General features: G+C 59.1%; 1 protein-coding gene across 1 annotated transcript in view; it reads left to right on the forward strand.

Annotated features, from left to right (window-relative positions):
* The window catches only part of EXD3 (exonuclease 3'-5' domain containing 3), a 36,777-nt gene that overhangs the window by 1,074 nt on the left and 9,137 nt on the right, over positions 1–26,566 (forward strand). Inside the window, 20 exon segments of the mRNA XM_087943913.1 lie at positions 545–617; positions 1,303–1,401; positions 2,672–2,730; positions 3,064–3,225; positions 3,535–3,702; positions 6,236–6,289; positions 6,470–6,609; positions 7,298–7,398; positions 7,782–7,855; positions 7,935–7,973; positions 10,170–10,336; positions 10,937–11,075; positions 11,357–11,570; positions 12,079–12,188; positions 13,129–13,327; positions 13,608–13,777; positions 13,973–14,120; positions 14,123–14,142; positions 15,341–15,394; positions 15,655–15,786. Coding sequence (XP_087800039.1) covers positions 2,722–2,730; positions 3,064–3,225; positions 3,535–3,702; positions 6,236–6,289; positions 6,470–6,609; positions 7,298–7,398; positions 7,782–7,855; positions 7,935–7,973; positions 10,170–10,336; positions 10,937–11,075; positions 11,357–11,570; positions 12,079–12,188; positions 13,129–13,327; positions 13,608–13,777; positions 13,973–14,120; positions 14,123–14,142; positions 15,341–15,394; positions 15,655–15,786 — 2,100 coding nt within the window. The 5' untranslated portion in view covers positions 545–617; positions 1,303–1,401; positions 2,672–2,721.

Below are 26,566 nucleotides of genomic sequence, written 5' to 3' on the forward strand. Positions count from 1 at the left end.
AAAAAAAGCAGCACACTCAGCAATTGTCCAGGAAAACATCTGGCTCTCTTTCCCCGTGCAGCTGTTTTCTCAAGAATAAATGCTGGCTCCCAGTGCATTTCTTCAAGCCTTTAGCTCACTGGAGAGGCCATGCCTGTCCCATCCTGGTGCCAGTGAAATGCCAGCTCAGAGGCTTCTACACATGCCTTTGACCTCCTGTGCTTCGTGCAGGGAATGACCACCAGGTCGTGTTCCTTGAGTTGGACTTGTGCCCCACTGTTCTTTTGTAAGGGGGCCTTGGGCTAATCAGCATCTCGGCAGTGGCCAGGAAGCCGCATTTAGGCAATCTGGAAAGGGATCAAGGAGAGGCCACCCCTCAATGCCTCCTCAGCAGTTTTTCTTCCCGGCTTCCCCAACAAGCACAGACCTCCTCCTCCTGCCTTCAGACTGAATCTTTACCTTGGAATGAGGCTATCCCACGCTCCCGCCAAGGGCTGGCAGTAGCCGAGGTGGCATTTGGTGTCATCCACTTGTTGCGAATAACCAAATTCTCTCCTGCTTCCAGGACGAGGGGGCAGCTGTCTTCCCTCCCCCAGAAGACACCTCGGTGGAAGATTTCCCAAGTCACAACTCCAGTGGTGAGGCCCAGCTTCTTGGCTCTTCCTCCTCCTCCTTTTCCTGGCTCCTTGTGGGGGTCCTTTCCCCTCTGGAGGCCCCTGTTTTTAGATACCAGCCAATAGGTAGTTTTTGAAATGTGAGGTTGACCCCAAAGTCAAGTTGTTGCAGAGAAGTAGGTATTTCAGGGCTGAGGGTCTCCTCCTTTAAATGAGTCCCTCTAAAACCACGGAAGGGCTTTAGTCGCCTGCAGTTGGACCCAGAGGTTTCCTGGAGCCACTGGTGCGAACCCCCCTCCCCTTTTACTTGGACTTCGCAAGTTTGGATCTTCCCTCCTGCATGTTTAGAAAGCTTTTCTAATTCTTTTTGGCTTTGGGGAAAGGGGGTGGGAGAGTCCACAGCAACACCCCAGGCCCCTTTTTCTGGCCCTCTCATTCCAGGGACGGGGGAAAGGGAGGGATGGGATGCCAGGTTCCCCTATCTATTTTTTGCATAAAATAAGCTTTAGCCGGGAGACCTTTGGAGAAAAATAATCTAAATTCTCTTTGGGCAATAGCTAGTTTATGTCCTAAAAGGAATTAGTCCTGTAGAATGTGTGGCGGGTAGGACAGAGATATCCATGGGAGTGGGTGGGTGGGGAGAGTACAGTACAGGAAAAATGGCTCGGAGAAGCCAAGTTCAGTAGAAAAAAAACGTTTTTAAGTTTAGAAAGCCCTTGGCGAGGAAGCCTGCCGTGAATACTTGCAAAACGTCCCAGGAAATTCTCGCCCAGCCACAGTCTGAGAAGACTGCAGGCTTCGACCAGATGTAAGCACTCCAAGGAAACTTTGGCTGCCTTCTTGGATTCTCTCCTGTTCTCCAGCCCTCCCTCCTCTGATCGGTCCAGGGGTCGCCTCTGCCTGTCACCCTCCGTCTGTCTGTCCTTCCTGCAACAGGCAGCCCCCTGTTCAGCTGTTTCCAAGACAAACACTGGATTTGGGGGCAGCGGGGAGGGGGCTGCTTCTTCAGATTAAAAGCCTGGAGCCCCAGGCTGTCAGCCTGCCAAGCTGAAGGCCTGGTTCCCTCTTCTCCTTTGCAGGCAGAGGCTCCAGCGAGAGGAGTTGCTCTCTGCCAGAGCCGTATTGTTCAGATCTCTGGGTGACACAAACACACACGTGTGGGGGGACTTGATGCCAAGCTATCAAGTCCCCCACATGCTCACGCTCCTCTTTTTCACACTGTCCTTTAAACCCCCTTTCTTTGATGTCCAATTTTGAGAAGCAGAGACAGCCACACTTGCAGGGTGAGATGCTACCGCCACCGCCACCCTGTGCGGGAAGAGGATATCCTGGCTAGACTGAGTTGTGGCTGCCTGTCAGGGGCTAACTTGCCCAGCATCTCCCAGGCCACAGAGACTGGAAGCATCAGCTGTCCCACCCCAAACTCTGGGGACCGGACCTGGCACCTTCCCAGCCCTGTCCCCTGAGAGTCAGCCTGCCAACCACCCTCTGGGGGGGACGGGGGACTGCAGGTTGAAAGAGAGAGCTCCTGTCCAGTGGGCTGATTTCAGGAGAACTGGTAGTTTCGGGGCTGCCCTCTCCCTGAGACGTCTCAGCCAGCCAAGGCACTTGAGCCTGCATTTCCTGCTCTATCACGTGGGGAGAACGGGAGGCCAAGGGGTGTTTCTTGGAGAGGAGGGAGAGGCGGAGGTGGGTCTCTGCGGAGCGGCACTTCCTGGAAGGGAAGAAGGTCAGAGGGCCCAACCCCGGCCAGAAGCGGTTGATCTGGCCTCTTGTTGGCCCCGAGTTCCCAGGGGGGCCTTTCGGGTTGGAGCAGCAGCTAGCCAGAGCAGCTCATTGCAACAAGCACCCACCCCACCCATGGTGAAAATGTGCCAGGGTTTTGGCCCGCGGGCCTTTATTTCTGCAAAGCCATTTAGTTGAGCGATGGAAAGGCATCGCTGTTGTTCTTCAGGAGACCCCGATACGCTCAGCAGGGCTGGAGGGCTGTCCTTGGCCAGGCCATAAGCGTGTATGTGGGAGCCCTGGGCCTGGCGGGTGGAAGGGAACCGCTTCACACGTTGTTTCTCTCCCTCCAGAGCAAGACCCCTTGCTCCAGAAACTTCAGGCTCTCTGGGTATGGAAGGACATGGAAAAGGTGAGTTCGATAAAGCATCGTACAAGAAGCGGTACGCATTTGCTGCAGTGCCCACCTGCCCCCGGTGGGGATAACCCACCCTCTTCCCTCTCTTGCTCCCATCTGCTCAGGCCCTCTGGGGACCAGCGGGGTGGGGTGGGGGGCTGCTTGGTTAACTGGTAATCTCCCACCATGGGGGTGGGTGGGGGAATTCTGCTGGTCAGCTTGGGCTCGCTCCCTTTCTCCCTCGCTGGGAAGTTGGCCCCTCGCAAAAGCTGGGTGCCCCACGGGGGATACGTGGCCCGTGGGCTGGCAGAGCAGAGCCAGTCGAGAATCATCCTGGATTTTTTCTAGATCCGAGAAGAAATGCGCCTGGGCTTCGCCAGCCTGCCCGACCCGTGGGCCTGGCTCCTGGATGTGCTGGATTGCTCCACGGACTGGGGAGGGCCCGGCTTGCTGACCCACATTGTCCGTGAGCTGCAAAGCTGGATAAAGAGCCATGCCAGGGATCAGCCGGTAAGGGGACTGCCGGACTCAGCTGGGGCATAGTCCTCAGCGCCGTGGCCCTGAGTGGGCGTCCAAGGAAGACTGGGGAGACACAGAGGCCTTGCCCTGTCGCCTCTCAAATGGGTCGCAGGGCTCTCCCCCCTCCCCCGTTTGTGACCAGGTGTCATTGGTTGCCACTTCCCTCAAAGTTTGGCACTTCCCGCAGACTTGGAGCGGGAAGAGGGGTCCCCCCGTTCCTCAGTCTCCCCAATTTCAGCCTGGATTGCTTTGGGCCTAGAATTCACAGCCTCTCCCTCTCCCTCTCCCTCCCTCCCTCAGTCCGGCTTAAAGCTGGAGGAGCTGCAGGCTCGTCTCTTGACCTGCCTGGCCAGGTGCCACGCCAGCCTGCTGCAGCCCCTGATCAGCATCTACCAGCTCCACACTGCAGACTATCACCGTTTGCTGGCCTTCGTTAACCAGCTCTGCCAGCAGGGGAAGTTCAAGGAGGTGAGGTGCCCTCGCTTGGCCACTGGGGGGCAGTGTTGCTCTCCCTCTGGGACTGTGTTGGGAGGAGCCTTGGGGAGCAGGTGGGGGCCGGTGCAGAAGGGTGGATGTGGAGGGGGCAGCCCCTCTTACCAGGCTCCTTTGGGAATGCTGTGGCACTGGAGTCCGCGTCCCTCTTGAGTTAACTGCAGCCAGCTGTTCCAAGGGCCTCTCTCTGTGCCTGCCTGAACAGCCCTTTCTGGCATCCCCTTCTCTCCCACACCCACCCACACACACACACACACACACACACACACACACACACGTGAAGGTGGCAGACCAAGAAGGATGAAATCCGCTCTCCCATCACCAGCCGTGCTTCGGTGCCCCCGTGATGTCGCCAAGGACACGGAAGGTCCCTTCAGCTTTGACTGGCGGGGCCCCGTGGCTTAACGTGTCACGATATTTCACGTTGGAGGAACGGCGGCTGCCTCGGGGCGGCCTGAATACCCTCCGTTGTCCGTTGAGTTGTTTTATTTACATTTTTTAAAGAGCTCCTAAAGGTTTAAAAAAAAAAGATATCTGTGCCTTTTAAAAGCGCGGGGTGTGTGTGTGTGTGTGTCAGCTTGTGCCTTGAGATTGGGAGGAGGAAGGTGTCTTTCTGTGGGCTACCTGGAGCGGAGCAGTTTTTCAGCTGCTCTGGTCCCTTCAGAAGAAGTGGAGGCCTCCCTCCTGGCTACCGGTGCAGCCTGGGGAAAGTCTCTCCCCCGTTTGGAAGGCCTTTCGGATTCCGAGAGGCAAATGCTTCCCCTCCTCAGTCAGACTTTTCAGCTAAGTAATTTGGAAGTTGGATCTGCAGGAAATGTCCTTTTGCAGCCCTATGATGCACATTTGTGAAAGGAAGAAGGGGGACCGAAATCAGAACCACTCCAGATCCACAGCGGGGAGGAAGGAAGGGCCCCCCCCCGCACCCACAGGCTCCGTTTTGAAAGAGAATTTATCCTCAGATCGCCGGGCTCAGAAAGAAGGGAAGGGCGCAGGGAAGGGTGAGAGGGGGGGAGGGTCTCCCCGGGTTGGCGGTGGTCTCCCTGGCCACAGAGGAAAGCAGATGGGCGGCTAGTCAGCCATTTGCAACGGGTGCAGCATCCCACTCACTCCTTACCGGCTGACTTAGTCTCAGCTGCCCTCGCTGGTTCCCACTGGATTCCAGAGAGCAGCAACCAGTCCCGAGGGTATGTAAAAATAACAGCAAGGGAACAACGGCACGGAGGCTGCTCCGTTTTTTTTTTTCCTTGCCAGCCTCCTCCCTCCCCCTCTCACTCTCATTTCCAAAATAGAAGCCTGGGAATGGCTTTGGGTCTCCATTTCCCCCCCCACCCCTCTTTGGTTGTCTTCAGCTTTTCAGAGGGGGCAAAGTTACGGAGGCTCGGGATAGCCGTGGAAGAGCGCTGCAGTTTTAAATACCCCGTATGTTTAAAGGAGGGTGGGTCACTTTATGCCCTTCCAAATGAATGGCCAGAGACCCCCCTGGGCTCACAAGCACTTCCTGGGCATCCCTGCAGGCCGAGTATCTCTGGGGTGGGGGAAGCTTTGTTTGTCCAGGCAGGGCCAGGAGAGGCTCCTGGGCCAACCACATGCAGGAATAGCCCTACCAGAGGTGGATAACACGGGTGGAGTTCTTCACGCCCTCGGAGCTTGGCTGTTTGCTTGCAGATGTTTCCTTGCCCAGCTGGACAGTACCAGCGGGGGGGTCAGTCCCTGGTGCTTGAAGATGTTGGGTAACTCTTTCGGGGCCAACGTCCCACGGAGGGAGATGAGCCCCCTTCTGAAATGTGTGCGCGCTGAGAGGGGGTAGGGTGCCCTCTGGCTGTGCTTGAAGGGGCCCAGAGGGAGCATTTTTGCCAACCCCAAGGAGCTGCCTTGAAAAATGCCAGCGGGCCCAGCCCGTGTGTGCATGCATATACATCCACAAAACCAGGGGTGGGATTCAATTTTTTTTTAACTACCGGTTCTGTGGGTGTGGCTTAGGTGGTGGGCGTGGCTTGGTGGTCATGTGACTGGGTGGATGTGGTTTGTGGCCATGCTATTGGCTGGGCGTGGCCAACTCAATATCACTCACATCGAGGCACGCATCTCCTCGCCTGGCCTCTCATGACTGTGGGGATGCTGCAACAGTCGTAAGTGTGAAAAAGGGTCATACGTCACTTTTTTCAGTGCCATTGTAACTGAATGGTCCCTCCACATAAGCAAAGTACCAACAAAGGAAGGGGAAAAAAAACTCCAGAGAAGTTCCTGAGACAGGAAGTCTAGTCCTGCCAAGAATGTAATAAGGGTTAACGGAGAGGCAGTTTCTGTAAGCAACCCCAGAATGTTTCCTTTCTGCCTTCCTTACAGGATTAGGCCAGTAATTTCTTCTAACAACCGGTTCTCCGAATGTTAACAACCGGTTCTAGCGAATAGGCGCGAACTGGTAGAATCCCACCCCTGCACAAAGCCCTTTTTGCTGACTCTTTGCACTGCTTTATGAACTTTCCTCCCACCTTTCCTTGTTTCCTAGGCTGCTATTTTAAGTATAAAACTGAAACTGCAACCAGACCTGGAATTTGAGAAGGTAAAATTCCGTGCGCAATGCGGACGTCCTTCCCGCTTCTCCCTGAAGTGCTAGCTGTCCCATCTGCAGGGACACAGAGCATTTGGGGCTGCTTAGCCCAGTTGGGTAGCTCTCCCGCAGCCTTTTGGGCCAAAGAGAGTGCGGAGTGCCAGTGCGCCTTCCCCCCCTTCCGTGCCCTAGGTGTGCGTCCCGTTGCTGCTTCAGGACAAAATGGAAGTCATCGAAGCTTACGTGGAAGGCAGCCTTGAGCTACAGCAGAGCCTCTTGCAACTCCTGGACTCCTGGTCCATTCCAGGCTTCCAGATCAAAGACCTCGCTAGGTGAGGGGGCTACTGGGAGCCCACCCGGGGAGGACCTCTTTCTTGGGGGGAGCAGCATTCCCCCTCCCGCAGCCAGCTGTTCCTGCAGCAAAAAAGGAAATAGCTGCTCACTTTCCCGAAATTTGCTCCGCAGAGTGAGTAAACATTATTTCCTCTTCCTCCGTCGCTTTTGCTCTGACTTTACCGCTGCTCATAATTGACGTGAGGAAGGGGAGCCTCCCTCGAGCACCTGTCAAAGGCCCCAAAGGTCCCCACACACACGTGCTCCAGATCCTTGCTCCCACGTGAATTCAGTTTCAAAAGAATGAATTCAATTTCAAAAGCGCTCCAGCTGACGAGATAAAGGACAGCCTAAAGCCCGGGCGGGTGGGTGAGCCAAACAGACGACCGGACAGTTGTCACAGCGAACCAGTTTGGTGTCTGCTGCTCTTCGGAGCTACCAGTTCTATAGAACCGGGGCGAACCGAGAGCATCCCAGCCCTGCGAATATGTCTTCTGTGCTCCTGGATGAATCGGAGCACGTGGAGGGAGGGGAGAGAGGGAACGTGTGTGCCTTGTACGCACAGGGGCATCTCCTTCGTTAAGTGGCCGAGGGGAATTCCCTGCCCAGGGTCAAGGCCCCTGGCCAGAGGACCAGGGATCTCTCTGGCCGGACTGACTCCCTCCGCCTGCTTTGGGTTCCTTTCAGACAGTATCGGGCCCTGCCTGGCAAGTGGCCGGAAAAGGTAAACTGCAGGGCGATGAATAAAGTGGCCTTCCGGTTGCTGCAGAAGTACAGCCTGGACCCAGGTGGGCACGCCTGGCACGTTCCGTGGGGGGAAGCCCTCATTCTGGGGGGACGGTTGGGAGCTGGACGGAGTCTGGGGTTGTTTCCGATTGAGAGAGGTGGGAGGAACTGGGGTCCCACAGTCTGAAGGGACCAGAGAGAGCGGTTTCCAACACGAGGATCCAGGTTCTGCCCAAAGAGAACCTCTGGCCGGACCCTGCACGTCCTTCAGGATTATGAAATAAATGGTTATTTTTCCATTGACTAGACCAGGGGTCTCCAACCTTGGCAGCTTAATAAAGAGTCGCGCTCAGGGGTTGAAAGACCTGGGCAGGTGGTTGAATGAGCCCTGCTTGGTCCCTTTTCTCATGCTTCCACTGACCCATCCTTTCTCTCCCCTCCCCAGTGCTTTGTCCCCATATTCTCAACCAGCGACACCTGGGCACCTTGAAGTACCTGCTCCACAAGAGATTTGTTGAGGTACGTGGTGGGAAGTGAGAGGCCACGGAGGCTCCAGTCCAGTGTCTTCACCGCAGTGTTTTTGCAACGTCTCTTACAGAAATCCATGACGCAGGAAAATTGGTCCGATCACATCCAGGTCAGTGCGATTTTTGTTCCCGGCCAGGTAGGTCCCTGTGGCTGGCTTGGCTTGGGCGCCCACAGCAGTTATTGCGGTATTGCTCTGCGGGGAACGGTGGAAACAAACCCTGGCTCATTGCAGTGGGGGGTGATTCTGCCTCGGGCCTCCTGCGCTGAAGCAGGTGAAACGTCTGCAATTCTCATCGTCAGCACCACAGGCCACACTTTTACGCCAAAGGTCCATGCCATCAATGCAGATAATGCTTTTTCTCTAAATCGGAGAAGTTAGGCATCCCGTCACCCTCAACCGCCCGTTCCTCCACCCTTGTAGGTAGTCGTGTCGCGGTCTTTCCTTCTCTGGGCACACACAGTGACCTCACAGGTTTGGGTTTCTTCCTTTGGAGGGGGTCTGGGCTCCCTTGCGCTCGGAGGGGCATTCCTCAGGAATTGCCCCGTGACGTGATTATTCCAACGTGGCCATGGGACTTTGAAGGGGGTTAATTATGGGGCCGAGGGGGAATCCTGCACGCCTTGCCAGTCTGGGAGTGTCTGAGGGCATTCGGTCTGCCTTGCCAAGCGTTGGGGCACGGCTGCACGACAGAAAGCGCTGGCAGGGCTTACCGAAGGGCCTTGAAGGGAGGTTGGAAAGAGGGAGAAAATGCCTCTGCGAAGAAGCCTTCCTGCTTGGGAAGGATCTTGCAAACCTCCTCTGTGCTGCTTTGGCCTGCAGCCAGGGAAATGCCACAAATGAACGTCTTAAGCCAAGCTTCCTCCGGCTTAATTTGCAGCTCCAGGGGGACAGCCGGGCTTGGGCGGCATCTGCCCATCCCCCAGGGGAGCTCCACAGTAGCAGGGGGGCTGTGCCAGGTCCTCCGCCTTAAGGGGGGGCAACCTCGGCTGAAATGGGGGCCATAGCAAGCAGGCTGCCCAGACCGCAACTGGGGAAGGGGAGGGAGGAATCCCACCCCACCCCCGGGCTGAGAGGGCGGGTGGGTTATGAATCCGGGGTTGCCCAGGCTGTTCTCGGTCTCCCTACTGGAGGGGGAGGGGATAAATCACTCAGCGGCCCCAGGTGAAGAAAAGAGTGGCCAGGGGGCTGCGGACTCTGCCCCCAGCCCCCCCCAGAGGAAGAGGGACTGGGGCAGAGCCAAAGGGAAGGAGGCCCTTTGCCAGGGGAGAAGCAACCCCTCCCCCCCATTGGAAAAGAGCCTGGGTGGAAGCGAAGGGAAGCCTTTGTGCCTCTCAGGGTGTTGGGGATAGAGCGTGATCTTTAGGCCCCCTCAGCCCCCTCCCTGGCCCCAGTGGGACGGCCTTCCCTTACTCCTTGCAGGGGGTGGCCTTTTGTTTTCACCTTTTGGGCCCTTCCGAGCAACCCCTGTCCATTAGCCCCTCCTCCTCCTCCTCCTGGATTCCCCTCTCCCCCTCCGTTTTTTGCCAGAGGCCGCCTGGTTGATTGGCTTGGAGCCAGCGACGCCCCCTTGGCGTGCCCGGAGCAGGAGAGAGGAGGGAACACTGCCCCCCACTCCCCCAGCTGGTGCTTCTTCACTGGGTTGCGCCAGCCCTGCTGCCTCAGCGGCTCTGCAGGGAAAAGGCCAGGTTCCCACACGTTACCTGTGTGTCTTCTTCCTTCGTCGCTGGAGAGAGAGAGAGAGGAATGCGGCCCAGCCGGTGTTTTCGCCTCCGGTGCTGAACCCATAAAACAAAACCGGAACGGTGGGAAAGGCCGCCCGATGCAGGGCTCCAGTTTCAGGCTGGCCTGCTTCTGGGGAATCCCACACACAGAAAGGCGGAAGGAGAGGAAGGACAGACATGCATGTTCCTGGGCAGCTCATCCTCCCAAAGAAGACGGGAGTAGGGGCTGTTGGGGGTGGAGGAGGTGCTTAAGGGAAAGTATTGAAGCAATAGAGATTGAACAATAAACCCTTAAAGCAGGGTTTTCCGTGAAAGCATAAAGCAAAATGAGTGGCAGGCAAGTCTTAAGACCTTCCCTTTCCCTCATGGCTGGATTGGAGGTCCACAGTCCCCCCCCCAATTAGAAGTAGCTCCAAAAATGCTTATCTAGCCCCCAAGGAGGGGGGTCTTCGCCTTTGCCTTCCCTGACCTGGGTCAGCTCCGGGTCTTGTCTGCCTTCCTGGGATGTTTGACTCCCAAACGCCACCCACCAAGGCTGCCTCCCTGCTCACCGTCACCCGCCTCTTCTCTCCTTGCTTTCTAGAGCATCATCAAGGACAACCAGTGGCTACAAGAGCAGCTGGTGCAACTCCTGGTCCGTTACGCTGGCCTCGAGGTGGCTGCCCAGTGGGCCCGGCACTACAGCCTCCTGGGGGACAGCTTGCCGCCTGGCCTGGCAGCCAGGATGGACGAGCCAGCCATCCCGGAGAGGTAGCGAAGAGGGTCGAGGAGGGTCCTTCCCCGCGGCCGGCAGAGGAGGGCCAGGGAATCCCAAGGGAAGGCCTGCCTCGCTCCTCCAGCCCCCTACGAGAGGGACCCTTCTGGGTGGCGTGGTGGCGGCTCTCGACTCCCACGAGAGGGGAGCAGAGGAGGTCCCCGGGAGGCCTGAGGCGCCCCAAGGCGCTCCTCCCGCAGGGAAAGGGGTCCAAATGGTGAAGAGCATAGCCCTTCCGTCTTCAGGTGGGGAGGGCACCGCCGGGATGCTTCCCCAGTTCATCAAGAAGCCGACTTGCAAGGAAAAAGTAGCCGGCTCACGTTCTGCTAGCAGGGCTTTTGTTTCAGAAGAGCGGCCATTGCCAGGGATGGCTTCTCGGCCTGTTCCACCCGGTCCTTAGACCGAAGGGAAAGCAACCTTTGGTGCCGCCACCTGCCAGGGTCGCGTCCCTCCTGGGCCGCCTGCGTACAATTCCTCCTCCCGCTGTTTTGGCTCTGGGACTTGTTTACGAGCGTAGGGAATGCCTTCCTTCTGCTTTTATTTTTTTAAAAGAAGACCCGCCCCCCTCCTGCACCCTCCTCCTCCCTCCCCCGCAGGGACGATGCCTCCCAGCAGGCCCCGAGCGCCTGGGACAGCCTGAAGGAGGGCTGCTATCAGCTCCCCGTGCCAAGGGCAGACGTCCTTTTCTTATCAACCTGGGAAGAGGTGATGGCGTGCCAGGAACAGGTGCTCCAGGTGAGGACTTCCTTCCCTCCTCTGGCTTAAAAGACCCCTGAGTCACTTTAATGGGGGCTGGTGGCCATGGGTGCCCAAGCGGGGAGACCAACCCCTCTCTCCCCAACATCTGGGAAGGGCTGACTTCTGCCTGAAGAATCTTCATGCCAGCCATGCTGTCCAAAAGCTCTGTGGGGTCCTTCCTTCCACCTGCCCCACCAAGGGGAGTCCGGCTGCAGCTCCTCCTCCTCCTCCTCCTCAGGGACCGTGAGATAACCCACCCGCTGTCCTTCCGTCCACAGCCCGGCCAGGCCGTCGGCATCGACATGGAGTGGCGCCCCTCGTTCAGCACCATCGAAGCGAAGCCGCGGGTCTCGGTGGTCCAGCTGGCGATTTGGGGCCGCGTCTTCCTCTTGGACATGTTCCGGCTGCTCCAGCAGGGGGAACAGGAGGTGCAGGCCTCTCTCTGCGGCTTCTTCCAGAGCCTCCTGGGCAACCCAGCCATCCTGAAACTAGGCAAGTGGGTGCCCTGGGTATGGATGGGACCCCTTGCGGACGGGACCCTTAGCGTGTGGTCAGTGTTTTTTTCAGCCCGAGTTAGCCTTCTCCCGCTTTCTGGCTGAAGAGGGTTCGATCAATCAATTAGAATAGAGCTGGAAGGGGCCTTCAAGGTCTTCTAGTCCAACCCCCCCCCGCCCAAGCAGGGGACCCTAAACCATTTCAGACAGCTGGTTGTCCAGTCTCTTCCTCCAAACCTCCAGTGATGGAGCACCCACTGGGATCATGGTTCTCACTGTCGGGGAAATTCCTCCTTAGTTTTAGGTCGCTTCTCTCCTTGATTAGTTTCCACCCGTGGCTCCTTGTCCTGCCTTCGGGTGCTTTGGGGGAATAAGGTAGGCCCGGCCTACCTCGCGGGGTTGTCGGGCGGGCCTTAATAAAAACGATACATTGAATGCGTGTTCCCAGTGCGGAGCAGCCAAATTTGGGAGGCCAACCCGAGGCGGGGCTTTGTGTCTTTCTGCAGGCTACGGGATGTCAGGAGACCTGCGTAACCTCATGGCAACCTGTGGCATTTCCAGAGATGCGAACCTGCAGCTCTGTGGAATTCTGGACCTCCAGCTGGTGCACCAAAAGGTTAGGAGGGGAAGTGGGATTTGTGGCCCATGGAGGGAAAGAACCTCCCCAACCACCCACACACACACACACGCGCGCACACACACACACACACACACACACACCAGGGTTGAGCAGGTCAGGCCCACCTTGGGGTGCTTCAGGGCAATCCCAGGCTTTTCACCAATGCTGTAGAGCCCCTACGGCCTGATCTTCTTTGGGAAACTCACCCCCACCCCACCCCCGACACCCACCATTTTTCAGCTTCTCCAAACTTGGAAATGCATTTCCCTAAGACTTGGCCCAAATCCAGGGTTAAGGACGCTGCCCAGATACTGCCTCACCTCACCCTCCCTCCCTCCCTTCCTTCCTCCCTCCCTCCCTTCCTTCCCTCCCTCCCTCCTTCCTTTTCTTCCTTTCTTCCTTCCTTCCCTTCCCTTCCTTCCTTCCTTCCTCCCTCCCTCCCTCCTTCTCCTTCCTTTCCTTCTTCCTTCCTTCCTTCCTTTCCTTTCCTTTCTTTCTTCCTTCCTTCCTTCCTTCCTTTCCTCCCTTTCCTTTCCTTTCCTTTCTTCCTTCTTTCCTTCCTTCCTTCCTTCCTTCCTTCCTTCCTTCCTTCCTTCCTTCCTTCCTTCCTTCCTTCCTTCCTTCCTCCCTTCCCTTCCTTCCTTCCCTTTCCTTTCCTTTCCTTCCTTTCTTTCCTTTCTTTTCCTTCCTTCCTACCTTCCTTTCCTCCTTTCCTTTCCTTTCCTTTCTTCCTTCTTTCCTTCTTCCTTCCTTCCTTCCTTCCTTCCTTCCTTCCTTCCTTCCTTCCTTCCTCCTTTCCTTTCCTTTCCTTTCCTCCTCCCTCCCTCCCTCCCTCCCTCCCTCCTCCTCCCTCCCTCCTCCTTTCCTTCCTTCCTTCCTTCCTTCCTTCCTCCTTCCTTTCCTTTCCTTTCCTTTCCTTTCCTTCCTTCTCCTCCAGTTGTCCAAGCGCTCCAAGAAGAGCAGCCAGCCAGCACCGGACCCCTGGCCAGCAAAGAACAAGGCCTGGGGAAGCAGGCTCCCTGAGAAGGGGCTCAGCCTACTGGTGCAGGAGGTCCTGGGCAGGCCCCTCAACAAGACAGAGCAGCTGTCCAACTGGGAGAAGAGGCCCCTTCGGGAGACGCAGATCCTTTACGCAGGTCTGGCTCCTTTGCCCCCTTTCCAGCTGAGCAGCCGGACCAAGAGGGCCCTTGAGTGGGGGGCAGCGGCAGGAGGGGGGCCTTCAAAAGCTTCCCTGGGGAAGCCGCCCAGCCTTTCCCACTCCAGGGAGCTCCCTGCGTGGTTATGGGCAGGCGCTCTGTTCCTGCCCCAGCTTCTCTGACCGCCCAAGTTGGCGCTGCCCTACCTCGCAGGGCTATCGTAGGTTTATAGAGAAGAGGGATGGGAATCCAAGCCCTGACTGTGGTGGCCTTTCCGCAGCCTGTGATGCCTATTGCTTGCTGGAGGTGCATGCGGAGTTGCTGAAAGACCCGGCTGCCTTCGGCCTGAGCTCCGATATGGAGGCCATGATGAGGAGAGACGGCCACCCCAGGGCGAAAGCCAAGAAGCCACAGAGGAAGGAGCAGGAACAGCCCCCCACGCGCGAGGAGGTGTGTGGGGTTGAGCCCGGAGAAAGGAGGCCCAGCTGCTGAATCTCAGGGCCGCTGCTGGGCTCGTCCCTCAGCCAACCATGCTCCGGCTGCTCTTCTTCCTTCTTTACGTGGTGGGCACCAAGTCCCCCCCGCCCCCCCCTTGGCGGAATGGGGCTGGACCCCGGATGAGCCCGTTTTCCCCTCCACGCACAGATCCCAGCGTCCGTCCCGGCAGACGCCCCCAGCCCCTCATCTGGCATCCTGGCACAAGACTTCCGCGTGGTCTGTGACAACATGTTGCAGGGCCTGGGACGATCCCTGCGCTGCCTCGGGGTGGATGTCCGGATCCTGGGGAACGACGACGGCACCGGAGGGCTGCTGAGGTTGGTGGCTGTTGGGCCGAGCCTTCTCGGGCGGGAGCAGGCCCCATCTTGGGTCTGGCAGAGCAGTCGGGGCTCTGGCTCAACCCGCAAGGAAGTCCTCGGCTGCCCAAGGGAACACGGAGATGAGCTTGGTTCGGTCCTGCCCCCCCCCACGTTCTCCCGTTTCCATGGAGACCGGGCAATTGGCCTTCCTAGTGCTACCCCATGGCTGGTTGGTTGGTTGGTTGGTTGGTTAGTTAGTTAGTTTGCTTTATTGTCATTGCACCTCGTACCACAAAGTCAAACACCGTCTTCAGTGCACATCATGACCATGAAAATAAACACAAACACACATCCTTCACCCTCCACCCATTGAATCGAAAAACCCCCCGACACCGCACCGACACTGCACCATACAGTAGAATTCAACAGAGCTACTACCTTAGGATAGAAGCTGTTTTTCAGCCTGTTTGTCCTTGTTTTTAGTATTGTCCTGTACCGTCTGCCAGATGGTAATAGTTCCAAAAAAAAAAAAAAAGAGAATGCCCAGGATGAGATGGATCTTTGAGAACGGTTTGAACTTTCTTGAGGCAGTGGGAGAATGTTTTGAGCTTTCTTAAAGCTCTTCCAAAAAGGGGGAGAGAGCAATTGCATTCTATACAAGATATTGTGTTAATATTGCACTATGCGGTAGAATTCCACAGAGCTACTACCTTGGGATAGAAGCTGTTTTTCAGCCTGTTTGTCCTTGTTTTTATTATCGTCCTGTACCGTCTGCCAGATGGTAATAGTTCAAAAAAAAGGGGGGGTGCCCAGGATCTTTGAGGATGTTTTGGTGGCTTTGAGCCACGCTTGGCTAATCAAAGATACCAACGAGCCCTTCTTATCCTTTTGCCCCCCCCCCCAATCTCTTTTCCTTGGCTCAATGGTGGGGGGGGGGCGGCGATCAGTTCTGGCAGGTGGACCAGGAAGCTCTTTGCAAGCAGCACCCAGTCCATCTTCTGGCTCATGTCCCTGTCTCCAATGGCTTTGGCTGAGCCTGGGAGCCGACCCTTTGGCAGGTGGAGGGCATAGCAGTTGTGTGTGTGTGTGGGGGGGGTGTTTGTCGCGTTTGTGGTCCCACTTAGATGAAGGGTAGAGAGCCGTAGGTTTCCCACTGCTGCCCCGGAAGTGAAAGGTTGCCTGAAGCAAGCCTGGCTTTTTATGGATTCCTTTCCAGATTGCCAGGGAAGAGAACCGAGTGATTTTAACGTCCGGCCTTCCATTTCATTCGGTGAGTGCGTAGAGGGGTGAGAAGAGGGAGGGGGGGAAGCTCCTCTGTCCCCTGGTAACTCCTCGAAAGGAGCGGTCACCGCAGGCGTCTCTCCCGGGAAAGGTTGTCCCTTCTCCTCTTCCGTGGCCAGGCGGGAATATCCCAGCCGGGAGCTTCCCGGGCTGCCGTGGGGGGTTCCTCTCCTTCCCCAGCCCTTCCCAGGTGCAGCCCGATCCCCGCCACCTCCTCCCAAGCAAGCCCCTCTCCTGCTTTTCCGGCAGCTGCGGTCCCAAGTGGGCGAAGGCCGGTGTTTCTCGGTGAGCTGCTCAGAGAAGGCCAGGGACCAAGTCCTGCAGGTCCTGAAGCACTTCAACGTCCGGGTGGCCTTGGCCGATGTTTTCAGCCGCTGCCAGGTAAGGCTGGCCGGAGCCTCCCTGCCCTCTCCCTCCGGCAAGGCCCCTTTTGGCTTCATCCGGCTCTGCGGGTTCTCTTCCCTCGTCCTCCTGGGACCCGGGGTGGGCGCTGAGTAGTTAGCAGGTTGGGCAAGAGCCCTTCTCCTCTTGAGGGAAGGAGAGGCGGTCCTTTGGGGTGTTCCTTTCGGGTCTGCAGGAGGAAGGCAGCTGAGCCCCACAGGAAAGGAATGACTTGGGGAGGAGCTGGGTGGGGGTGTATTGGGGGGGGCTTTGCTTGCAAAGCCAGTTTCCTCTTCTGGAAAGGAGAAGGTTCCAGACTTAAATGGACTGCCCCTTCCAGTCGGTTTCCTCCTCGTGGCTTGGAGGGGAGCGTTCACGGGCAGGGCAGGGCAGGGCAGGGGGTGTCTGGGGGCAGGGCAGGGGGTGTCTGGGGCAGGGCAGAGGGTCTGGTGCAAGTCCTCCAGTGTGGCTTCGAATGGGCCTCAGGCTCGGTTCTCCCTCCCTGGCTGCGCCCCTTCCCTTGCGGACTTCTCCACAGTATGAATCGTCGGGCATTTTTTTTATTGCGTCTTTCCGCGCGCCCGGGAGATCAAAGCTGGCCCTTCTACCCTTTTTCACTGCCAGGGGTCAACAAAGCCTTTCTCCAGCTGATGGGGGGGGGAGAGAGCAGGCAGAGGGACTGGCGTGAGGGGGGGCATCTCCTTTATCTTGTGCACGGAGGAGGAGGAGGAGGACCGTGGGGAATGTAAGGCCTGAGCTCTCGGCCTTCTTCCCAGGCAAGACCGTCCATCCGTCGTGGATGCAGGGCGTAGTGGGAGTTGGGCCCCCAAGGACCTGGTCCTCTGCAGAGGGCGGCTCTCCCTCTCGCGCCCCCGATCGGGAGGCCAGGGGCTTGCTCAGGCAGGCTCCTTGACCAAAGCAGAGAATTCCCCGCCGTGTTTTGTGCAGGAGGAAGTTGGAGGAAGAGCGAGTGGGGCTGGGTGTGTGTGTGTGGAGCGGGGTGGGGGAGCCAGTTGGACCCTGGCCGGGATCTCACCAGCGGTAGCTGCCTTGCGGAGCGCTGCTGCCTGGTTCCCACAGACGGTCTGTTTCCCTGCCAAGATCTCAGTATCTTCAGAAACCCAGCGGAGCATGAAGGTCACAACCAGGGAAGAACGGCACACACACACACACACACACACCCCTTGTGCTTTTCTCTGGCCTGTCCCCCCTCGGAGCCCAAAGCGGGGGGGGGGGGAGGGGAGCCTTCGCTGCCTCTGCTGATCGGGTGAGGGGGGGGACAGTCCCAAATAAGCTCCTTTCCTCACCCTGCTTAGAATGGGCACCCTGGACGGCGTAGAGGTTGGTCTTCCACCTGGCCTGCTTATCTGCTTGCCTTACCTGAGGCCACCTGAAGGTGTTTGGGATGGAGCAAACAGTTGAGGCTTCCCATGGTTTAAAACGCGCCAGATCTGGGTTGGTGTTTCTCTCCGTAGAGCCTCTGAGGCGTTTCCTGCTGAGGAAGGAAGGAAGGGAAGGGAAGGAAGGGAAGGAAAAGAAAAGGAAAGGAAAGGAAAGGAAAGGAAGAAAGGAAAGGAAAGGAAGGAAGAAAGGAAAGGAAAGAGAAGAAAAGGAAAGGAAAGGAAAGGAAAGAAAGAAAAGGAAAGGAAAGGAAAGGAAAGGAAAGGAAAGGAAAGGAAAGGGAAAGGAAGGCTGGAAGAAAGGAAAGGAAAGAAGGAAAGGAAAGGAAACGAAGGCTGGAAGAAAGGAAAGGAAAGAAGGAAAGGAAAGGAAACGAAGGCTGGAAGAAAGGAAAGGAAAGAAGGGAGGAAGGAAAGGAAAGGAAAGGAATATTGAAAGGAAAAGAAAGGAAAGGGGTGGAATGGAAAGGAAAGGGATGGAAAGGAAAGGAAAGGAAAGGGGAGGAAAGGAAAGGAGGAAAGGAAAAGAAAGGAAAGGAGGAAAGGAAGGCTGGAAGAAAGGAAAGAGAAGGAAAAGAAAGGAAAGGAAGGCTGGAAGAAAGAAAAGGAAAGAGAAGGAAAGGAAAGGAAAGGAAGGCTGGAAGAAAGGAAAGGAAAGGAAAGAAGGGAGGAAGGAAAGGAAAGGAAAGGAAGGCTGGAAGAAAGGAAAGGAAAGGAAGCCTCCCCAGCCAGCATTTTCCCATCCTTGGGAGCATGGCAGGATCTTCCCTGCCACGGATCTGTCCCCTCCCCAATGGGAAAAGGCCCTGTGGAGTTCCCAGGCTGAGAAGGGCGGTTGGCAGGTTCTCCTCCTCCTCCTCCTCCTCCCCTAACCCCGGGCTGGTTATCTGAGGTCATGGACTCAGACGGCTTGCTTGCTTGCTGGAATCGGAAGGCCTTCTCCCCCTGGAGGAGATGGCCCAGGCCCCAAGCCCTTCTCCCCGGGGGCCTTTGCATTTTCTTTGGGGGGTCATGAAAGCAGCCTTTACCCAGCCAGGCACCTTCGTGGCTTCCACGCCTGACTGGCCCCTCGTGTCTTTGGGAGGGATCTTGGTTTGCCCCCATCTCCCCCCATTGTGGGATCTCCTTGGTGGCACCCTTCCCACCGGCAGGGCTTGCATGGTAGCCCCTGGCGCTGTCCTCCCTCCGGAACAAAGGAAGGCCACCCAGGAGGCCACGGACCCTCTTCCGCTCACTCCCTTTGGGGCTGGAGGGGAGGCGGCAGGACAGAGACCGGTTGGCCAGGCCGCTCTCCTGCAGGTGCCGCCCGCCGGCCATTTGGAATGTCCTGCCGCTGCTGACCTGGGAGCTCTTCCGGTGTGAATCGCCTTTGGGTGAGCCCTGGTGGCCTTTGCAGGCAGCCGAGAGGCCTCCTTCCCTGCCCAGTGGGCCAGCCAGAGCCTCTTCATATTTTCCCCCAGATTCCTTGCAATCCTTATTTTTCACAGTCTGGCCTTCCTCCCCTCGACCAATTTCCCAGGAGGGCTGCTGGAGGGCGAAGATTTCTCACGATAGCAGAGGAGCAAACCAGAGCCTGCAAGCCCTCACGGGGCCCCGGGCGGTGGGGCTGCTGTCGCTGGGCACGCAGCTGCTCAGATACCCAGAGTGGTCAGTCCTCGGTGTCCTCCCCCCTCGGACTGGCTTGCCCGGGCAAAGCCGCCTTTCCCACCAGGGGCGAGCGAGGCAGCTCCTGCTAGCTCTGCTCCAGGTTCCCTGTTTAGGGGCCGCAGGGAGAAAGTCCAGGGCTGCGGACGGCCAGTCAGGAGGGTTTTTGTGCACCTGCCAGGCGAAGGTGGCCCGCAAGTCAGCCCCCTAGCTCCCTTCAGCAGAGTCCTGGGGAGAGCAGCTCAGCGGCCCTCCTGTGCCTCAGGGCCCCCCTTCTCTGGGGGGCCACGGTGCCCCGAGCGCCTTCCTTCCCTGAACGGATCACGTGCCCGAGTTTCCAGGGCCCGTCCCTGCTCTGCGATCTGTTGGTGCGCGGGAGAGTTCTCACGCTAAAAATACCCCTCTCAGTGATAAGGAGAAAGCTTGCGGGGGGGGTGGATGTGGGGGGAGGCATGGAAATGTCCCTGCAGGAGGAGGAAGAGGCTGCCGGGCTGCTGCTAAAAATACGTGGGCATTTGAGGGAAAGGCGATTTTTTTGGGGGGGGGGAGGGAGAGCACCGGCTCTTAGGCCTCATCCTGCAGGTAAAGTTGCACACCTTCCCCAAAGCCAGGTTTTGCTGGCAAGGGGCTGGGGCTTGGCAAGTGGGGTCTTCAGCGGCTTACATGCCTGGGCTGCTGTCAAACCGGAGCGTTCCCCCAAGCCCTTAGCAAGGCCGGGAATGTTCCGGCTTGTTGCATAGGTGCCCCTGGCAAGCTGGTTGTGGGGCCCTGGCTCTCTTGCTCCTCCCCCTCCCCCCCTCCCGGAGTTGCATCCCACAAGCAGGTCCTCCCGCCAAGGCAGGTGTGGGGGTGCCAAGCAGGTGCCGCAGGGTGAGGAAGGGGCAGGAGGCCGGCCTCTCGGCCTGAGCTGAGAATCTATGGCAAGCACTGCTCACCTGGGCGCGGAAGGACATGCCCCTTGGGTGGCACCTGGCACCCAGGGGCAGTTGCGTTGCCTGCTGAGGCTCAAGCCGTGGGACTAGGAACCAGCCTCCTTTAAGCAAAGCAGAGCCCCATTCCAAAGGAGAAGGTGATGCCAGGTAGCTGGGGTGGGGGAAAAGGTGCTTTGGGTCAGGAGAATCCCACCTCCTCCGCCTGCTGTCTCTTCTTGTGGGCGGGTGGGGGAGAGCAGGGGCTGCTTTGCACCCAGCTGTCCCTCCTCTGTCCTCTGGCCCGCCTGCTGTGGGCCGGATCAACCTTTTGGGGTCTTCCTGACCTCGGATTAGCTGGTATGCCAAGCAAGGCTGGAGGGAGACAGACACAGCGCTGATGACAGCGTAATCTCCCTCCGCGATGATCGAAAAAACCCCGGTTGCAGATAAAAGCCCTACAGCCTGTTCGGTGGGGCTGAGCAGTCGCCCGCTGCCCTGGTAGCCCTTTTGGAAACTTGGGGAGGCCCGCCTGGGGACGGGGGGATTGACTCCCTGGGGACGGAGCCTAGCCTTGGGGAAGCCACCATCCTGGAGGTGGCGCTTCCCAGTCCGCAAGCTGCCTTGGGGTGCGCAGGGACCGAGGCTAAGGGCCTCAGGGCTCAGCCTGCCTGGGAGAGGGCTGGGCACAAAGGCCTTCCCGAACCCATTGTGGCCCCAGCGCTCCCTGGCCAAGGGCTCCTTTCCCCTCGGGGCCCAAGATAGCCAGGGCCGTCTCCTCTGTTGCCCAGGACCCGGACCGAGGGCTGTGGGGGCAAGCTGAGCTCAAAGCATCTGACTCGGTGTCCAGGCAGGGCATCCAGCTGAGTTGGGTCCAAGGCCAGGCAGCTGCAGTGTCCACCACTCTCCCCCTTCCTCAGGCTGCTGGTGGCAAGGACGTGGCTCTCTGGTGGACAGAGGGAGGGGGCCGAAGGGCAGACGGGCGGGGGGTGGGTGGGGGGAAGAGGATGCAGGCGTAAACACATGGGGAGGAAATGGAAGAGATGCGGAATCGGTCACTCTTCCTTTCGGGCATCTCTCCCTCGCCCTTCCCGCAGCTGTCCAAGAAGCTTTGGGAGGTTTGCTGTGGCTGTAAAAAGAGGGGTATGAGGGGGAGGTGTCCTCAATTTTTTGGAGATCGACTGCAGCTGCAGGCAGGTGAGGCTCTGCGCTGCCTCCCTGGCTAGTCCTTCCTCCTCCTCCTCCTCCTCCTGCCCTTTCTCCATCCCTCGTTCAGGTTAGCCTCTCCTCCTTCCCGGTTCTCAGTCCCGGGGAGGCAGGAAAGGCTTCTCTGAGCGGAGGGAGCCTGGCCCTTTTGGCCCCGATCCCAGAAGGAGCCGCTTCCTTATCGGCTTCTACTGGCTCGGAGTCCCTGGACAAGCTCTTATCTCCATCCGTCAGGATGTTTAAGCTTAAGCGGCTCATTAGGGAGAAAGCTTACATTGGGGAGGAGGGGGGCAGGTTAGCCAGGGAAGGGTGAGAAGCAGGCGGTCACCGCAAAGGAGTCCCACCTGGAGGCGGGATTCAGGGGCGGAGCAGCGGGGGTGTCCCACGGAGGGCAGCTTTCTAGCAGCCCCAAACCACCTTTGTGAAGCAACATGGCTGCCTTAAGGGGAAGGAACACCAGGACGGGTGCAGATACCCCCCCCCAGCTGGCTCTGGGGGCTTGGGGCCAGCTGAGACCCCCGGCAGTGTCACCTGCTAGTGGGGGCTTTCCTGAACTCCTCCCTGCAGGGAGAGGCGGCTGCTATGATGAGCTGAGCTGCTGGGGGGGCTTTGGCAAGCAGGACCACGGGAGGGGTGGCTCTGAAGCGGAGGGACCTCGGGAGGCAAAGGGCAGCTATTTCCAGTTTCCTCCCCATGAACTTCAGTTCAGGAGTCTTCCTCAGCTCGAGGGGTGACGGGGTGTGTGTGTGCGTGTGTGCGTGGAAACCCAGGGGCTGGAGCTGCTCCCGTGCAGCCCGAAGGATATAAAAGGAACGGAAAATTTGCTTCCAATCCGGAAGCCTGGCCTTCTGTGAAATGTTCTCACAGAACCGCTTCCCTCTTTAGCTCCGGTCACGGGGGAGCAGGGTGCTCTGGGAATGCGCCCGGGGGCTTCCCAGGGCCCCCGTGGAGCCTGGGGGTGGGGGTCTGATGCAGCTGGCCCCACCCCTTCCAACGAGTCCCGCTGAACAGGGGAAAGGGGCCTCCGCCTTCGGAGTGGGGAGGGTGGGGCGTGTGTCGCGGTGCTGCCTTCTCACTGCGGCGTGCGAGGTGGCCGCGCGGGCAGGACCCGCCAGGGGCATCCCTCACAGGATGGGAAGGTTTGGCAGCTTGCTGCGCGAGGCCTGCCTGGCCCTTGGCAGGTTTTGGGCAAGTGCCCAGGCATGAGGTCCGGTCGGTGGTCTTGCATGGGGGAAAGAAAGATGACAGGGCTCGGCGGCTTAACTAGAGGTTGGTGGGCAGGGCTGCTGGGGGGGTCCCAGCCCACCCACCCACCCCCTGCTGCACCTCTGGGATGGGGGGGGGCAATTGGGTGTGGATGCTGGAGCCAGCGCAGCCCCGGTGACCCTCCCCACAGGAGGACCCTGGGCAAAGGAGCCGGGACGATTGGGCGGAAAAGAGGAAATAGGCCCCGAAACGTGAACCACGGATTCGGCGGCCACAGAATGAGCTATTTTAAAGGTCTCTCCTCCCCCACCAATTAGTGCCTCGCTGGGTGGGGTGGGAATCTGTTTGTGGCCGGGCACAAGGCCGCTGCTTCTAAGTGCCCCTGCAAGGCCATTCCGGGCGGCCTCTTCCCAGCCGTGCCAGCCTAGTTGGGGTTTAGGCCAGCCTGGCGGGAAGAAGGTGGGCTAGAGGGTCTTCGAAGGGGATGCCATCTGTAGAAACTCTCAGCATTGGCTGTAGGCACAACTCTGCACTCCCGGCTTTGGGCCTGGGGGCAATGCAGCCTGGAGGAAGGTAGGCTGGGGTTGAGGTCTTCCTTCCCTCGACTGCCAGCCAGCCAGCCAGCCAGCCAGCCGGCTTGCCTCCCCTCCCTCCCTTTTCAAAAGGCCAGGCCTGCCCCCCCCCCCTCCTCCCTTGGGCTTCCCAGGCCTTTGTCTGCTAGCAAGGCCTGCAGAAGGGAACAGCCTCCCCCCACCCTCCTTCATTCCCACACTCATAATTGCTGGGTCACGAGAGGCCCAAAGCGTTGGGGACAGAGCAGCAGGCAGAGGGGGTGTTTTTTTGGGGGGGTGGGGGAAGATGGGGGGAGCTGCTGCATTTCTTTCCAAGCTTCTAGGAAGGTTTTCCCAGGCAGGGATCCCTGCACACACACACACACACACACACCCCAATTTCTCCTTGGCTGCCCCCCAAATCCTCCCCAGCCAAAGGCCCCGCCTGTCCCAAGCGGTCTCCCCCCTTGCTTTTTGGGGTGGAAAGGCAGCCCTGGATGGATGAGAGGGGGTCTTTGGAACTTGAATGGGGGTGTGTGTGTGAAATTGGCATTTGGGTTGGAGTTTGCAGTGTTGTGGAAATGCTGGTAGAAGCTGCTGGTGCTGGGAGGCTTCATCTTAAAACGGGGCTTCTTCTAGGGGCTGATGTTGCCACCCTGTTCCCCCCACCCGGATTTCCTCCAGTCCCAGCCTGACAGTGGAGGGGGGGGAAGGGGCTTCCCTGAGTGTGTGCAAGACCTTTGTGAACAGGGGAGGCTTGTTGGCAGGGGGGGGGGCCCAGGATCAACGGGCAGGAGAGGAGACTCGGGGCACAGCCCTGCCCTGGCTGGGCCCACCCCCTGGCCCCTCCAGGCCCCTCCGCGTAGCCAGGCCGGGTCTTGCCTTGGGAGGAGGTCGGAGGCTGAGCAGATTCTGCCCGAGGGAGCCCCTCCCTCTGGCAGCAAGAAGGCTGGGAAGGTGTCCTCAGGTTGCCTCCCTGCAGCAGCAGCAGCAGCAGCGAAGGAGGGATTCCCACGCCTCCTCCCAGGGAGCCTCCAGGGGCCAAACTTCTCACGCCAGCCCTGGCGCTTGGCACGCATGGAAGAGAGCGGCAGGCTTTCCCTCGGGAGCTCCTGGCCAAGATCAGGAGGCACCCCTTGTGCCCTCCCTCGCCCCCCTCTTCCATCGGCCCAAGACCAGTTCCTGCAGAGGTGAAAACCTCTTTGGAGGGCAGCCCATCTGCAGCGTCTCGGCCCGTCAGGGCATCAGGCAGGGACCAGGGCAGCTGGGGGGATGCTCAGTGGGGCAGGGACGGCTGGGGTTGCACACCCTCCTCATGCCCAAGCCCTCTTGGGCTTCTGGGGGGGGTGTCAAGGACCCCCAGGCGGCTCACGTTCTTCCTTTGCTCGTGTTTTGAAGGTTGCCGCTGCCAGCTGGGCATTTGTGCAGCTGCCCTTGGGGTGTTTCCCAGAGGGAAAGCGGTCAGGCCCCACACCCTTGGTGGGTGGTGGGGTGGGGGCACTTCCTCTCCCAGCCCGGGGTGACGTCAGTCCCTCCGGAAGCACCTGACAAGAGTCAGAAAATCCGGCTTCTCCTCTTCCTCGGGCCTCTTTTTCTGAGGGAAACGGCTTTTCCTCCTTCCAACCAAGTGCATGGAGCGGGATTGGGGCCGAGGAGGGCGGCCGAGCCCTTGGCCAGACCGGGGACCCTGCTTTGGGGCTGAGGGGGGGTGCGTGCATATGCACCGAGGCTTCTGGGAGGGGGACGGACACACACACACACAGAGCTTTTCCTCAACTGAACTGCCCCGAACGTTCCCTTTGCCAGAGGGCTGTTTGCGCCGGGTGTTTTGGGCCCTGGCTTGGCCTCCACTCCTCCTGCCTTCCTTTCACACACACACACACACACAGTGGCATCGCCCCGGGGCTGTGAGGGGCCAGGCAGACGGAGCTGCTGCAGAGACGGTGCTCCCTTCCTCGGACTGCAACCGGTCGGCATTCCGACCCTTCGCTGCCCCCTTTGCAACAGAAGTGCAGTGACACGGTCTCTCCACCCCCTCCAAACAGAGCTGCAAGGCTGCCAGGGGAGGGGGCTCCTCCTCCTCCTCCTCCTCCTCCTCGGGCCGCCATCTCCTCTTCCTCCCCGCTGCTGCTGCTCAAAGCCGCCTGCCCTTCCCCCACTTTCCCACACTGCTTAGCAAGTCGACAGGTTCTCACACTCGGCTCCCAGGGGGCCCCGTCTGCTTAAAAGCATGTCCGCCCAGCCCAGGCGCTTCCTCTTCCTCCCCCCACTTCCCTGGCCAGGAAGCCCCCCTCCGTTGCAGGCGGGCACGGGGCATCCTCCCCACTGGGCTTCGCATGGCCAGAGGCAGGGACCACGGGCGACAGCAGCTGGAGAACCAGCCCAACGGTGCCCTCCCGTCCCTTGGCGCTCTGTCCTGCCTGGCCGTAAGGGCTCCCAACTTCCCAAGCCTGGCTCCTGGCAGGGCAGGCGAGGCAGAGGAGTGGAGGAATGAAAGGGGCTGGCATCCAGGTGGGCATCGAGTGGGGTCCCGCCAGGCCAGGCAGAGCGGGGCTGAGGAAGGGAAGAGCGCTTGAGAGGCAGGTAGGGCCTAGCTTAGCGGGGGAGATGGCCAGCCCTTCGGTCGGGCGAGGGCCACTAGGCATAAAGGAGCCCCTCCCCCCAGCCACACAAGGGGGTCTCCCTCTTTGCCTTTTTCCCTCCCTCCCCATTGAGGGGACACCACAAAGCCCCCTGCCCTTGGCCCCAGCGACCTCTGGGCTCCTGGGACCGCCTGGCCCTCCTCCCAGGGTTGGTCGCCAAATCCTTGGGTTGCCCTTGCCCTCCTCCTCCTCCTCCTCCTCCTCCTCCTCCTCCATCATCTATTTGCCGAACAGTTTAACTTAAAGGGATTAATTTGGATGGGGAGGTGGGGGCCTCCCTTCGCTTCTGCCTCTTTCTCACTCTGAAGGCTGGAGCCCTCTCCCTCTTTTGGGGGCAGCCCCCCGGCTGTGGGGTTTGCGCTTGACCCACGGACTGTCCGGTTCTGCCCAGAAGCCTCCGAGATTCCCCCGGCCCTTCGCTGGAACTCGGAACCATAGAACTGCAGGGCCCGGAGAAGCTTGAGGGGTTTCTAACTTTCAGGTACTCTGCAAAGCCCGTGACATCTTTCCCCACCTGGCCGGAATTGGGCTTTTGCGTTCCCGGTCCACTTTGACTCTTTCCCCAGTGCAAAACAGGAGATGCGCCCCCCCAGGCAGCCCCCCAGATGGGTCCCCCTTATTGAAGTTGCCGGCCTCTTGCAGAAGCCACGGCTTGGTCTCCGGGGAGAGGGGCAGTGAGCAGTGCCCCCTTCGAGGGCCGCCCCGCTGGCTTCCCACTTTGCCCTGGGTCGACTGGGCAACGGAGGCTCCTCCTGACGAGGGGGACATAGGCCCCAGAACTTCCCAAGGCCCTGGGTGCCAGTCCTGGGCTGCTCCTTGCTGGGCCCGGGGCTCCCACCCCCCCAAGGGTCGGCCCCATCAGACTCTGTCTGGCCTTTGTTGGTGTCAGCAATGGGCTGTCGCTCGCTTGGGTGTGAAAACAAGGGGGACGTGTGTGTGCACAATCTTGGGGACTCACAGCACACGCAGCAGCTGTGGAGGTGAGGAAGCCGCCAGCCCTCGGCCATCCCCCTGGGAAGGCCTTTCCTCCCGGCTCACACGTGCTGACCGAGCCACCACCCCCTTTCTGGTTCACTGCTGAAGGAGGGCTGGGGTGGATCAGTGGAGTCCAGCCACAGCGTGGAAGGGACCCCCAAAAGTTGTGGAAGGGACTGGAGATGCGTTGGTCTTGGGGGGGGCTTCCAAAGAGGCACCAATATCTCCTCTTTGGTTCTTGAGGGAGG

Source organism: Notechis scutatus, chromosome 15, assembly GCF_049901735.1.
Source record: "Notechis scutatus isolate UNSWTSFEM ecotype Mainland chromosome 15, rNotScu1.2, whole genome shotgun sequence".
Taxonomy (NCBI): domain Eukaryota; kingdom Metazoa; phylum Chordata; class Lepidosauria; order Squamata; family Elapidae; genus Notechis; species Notechis scutatus.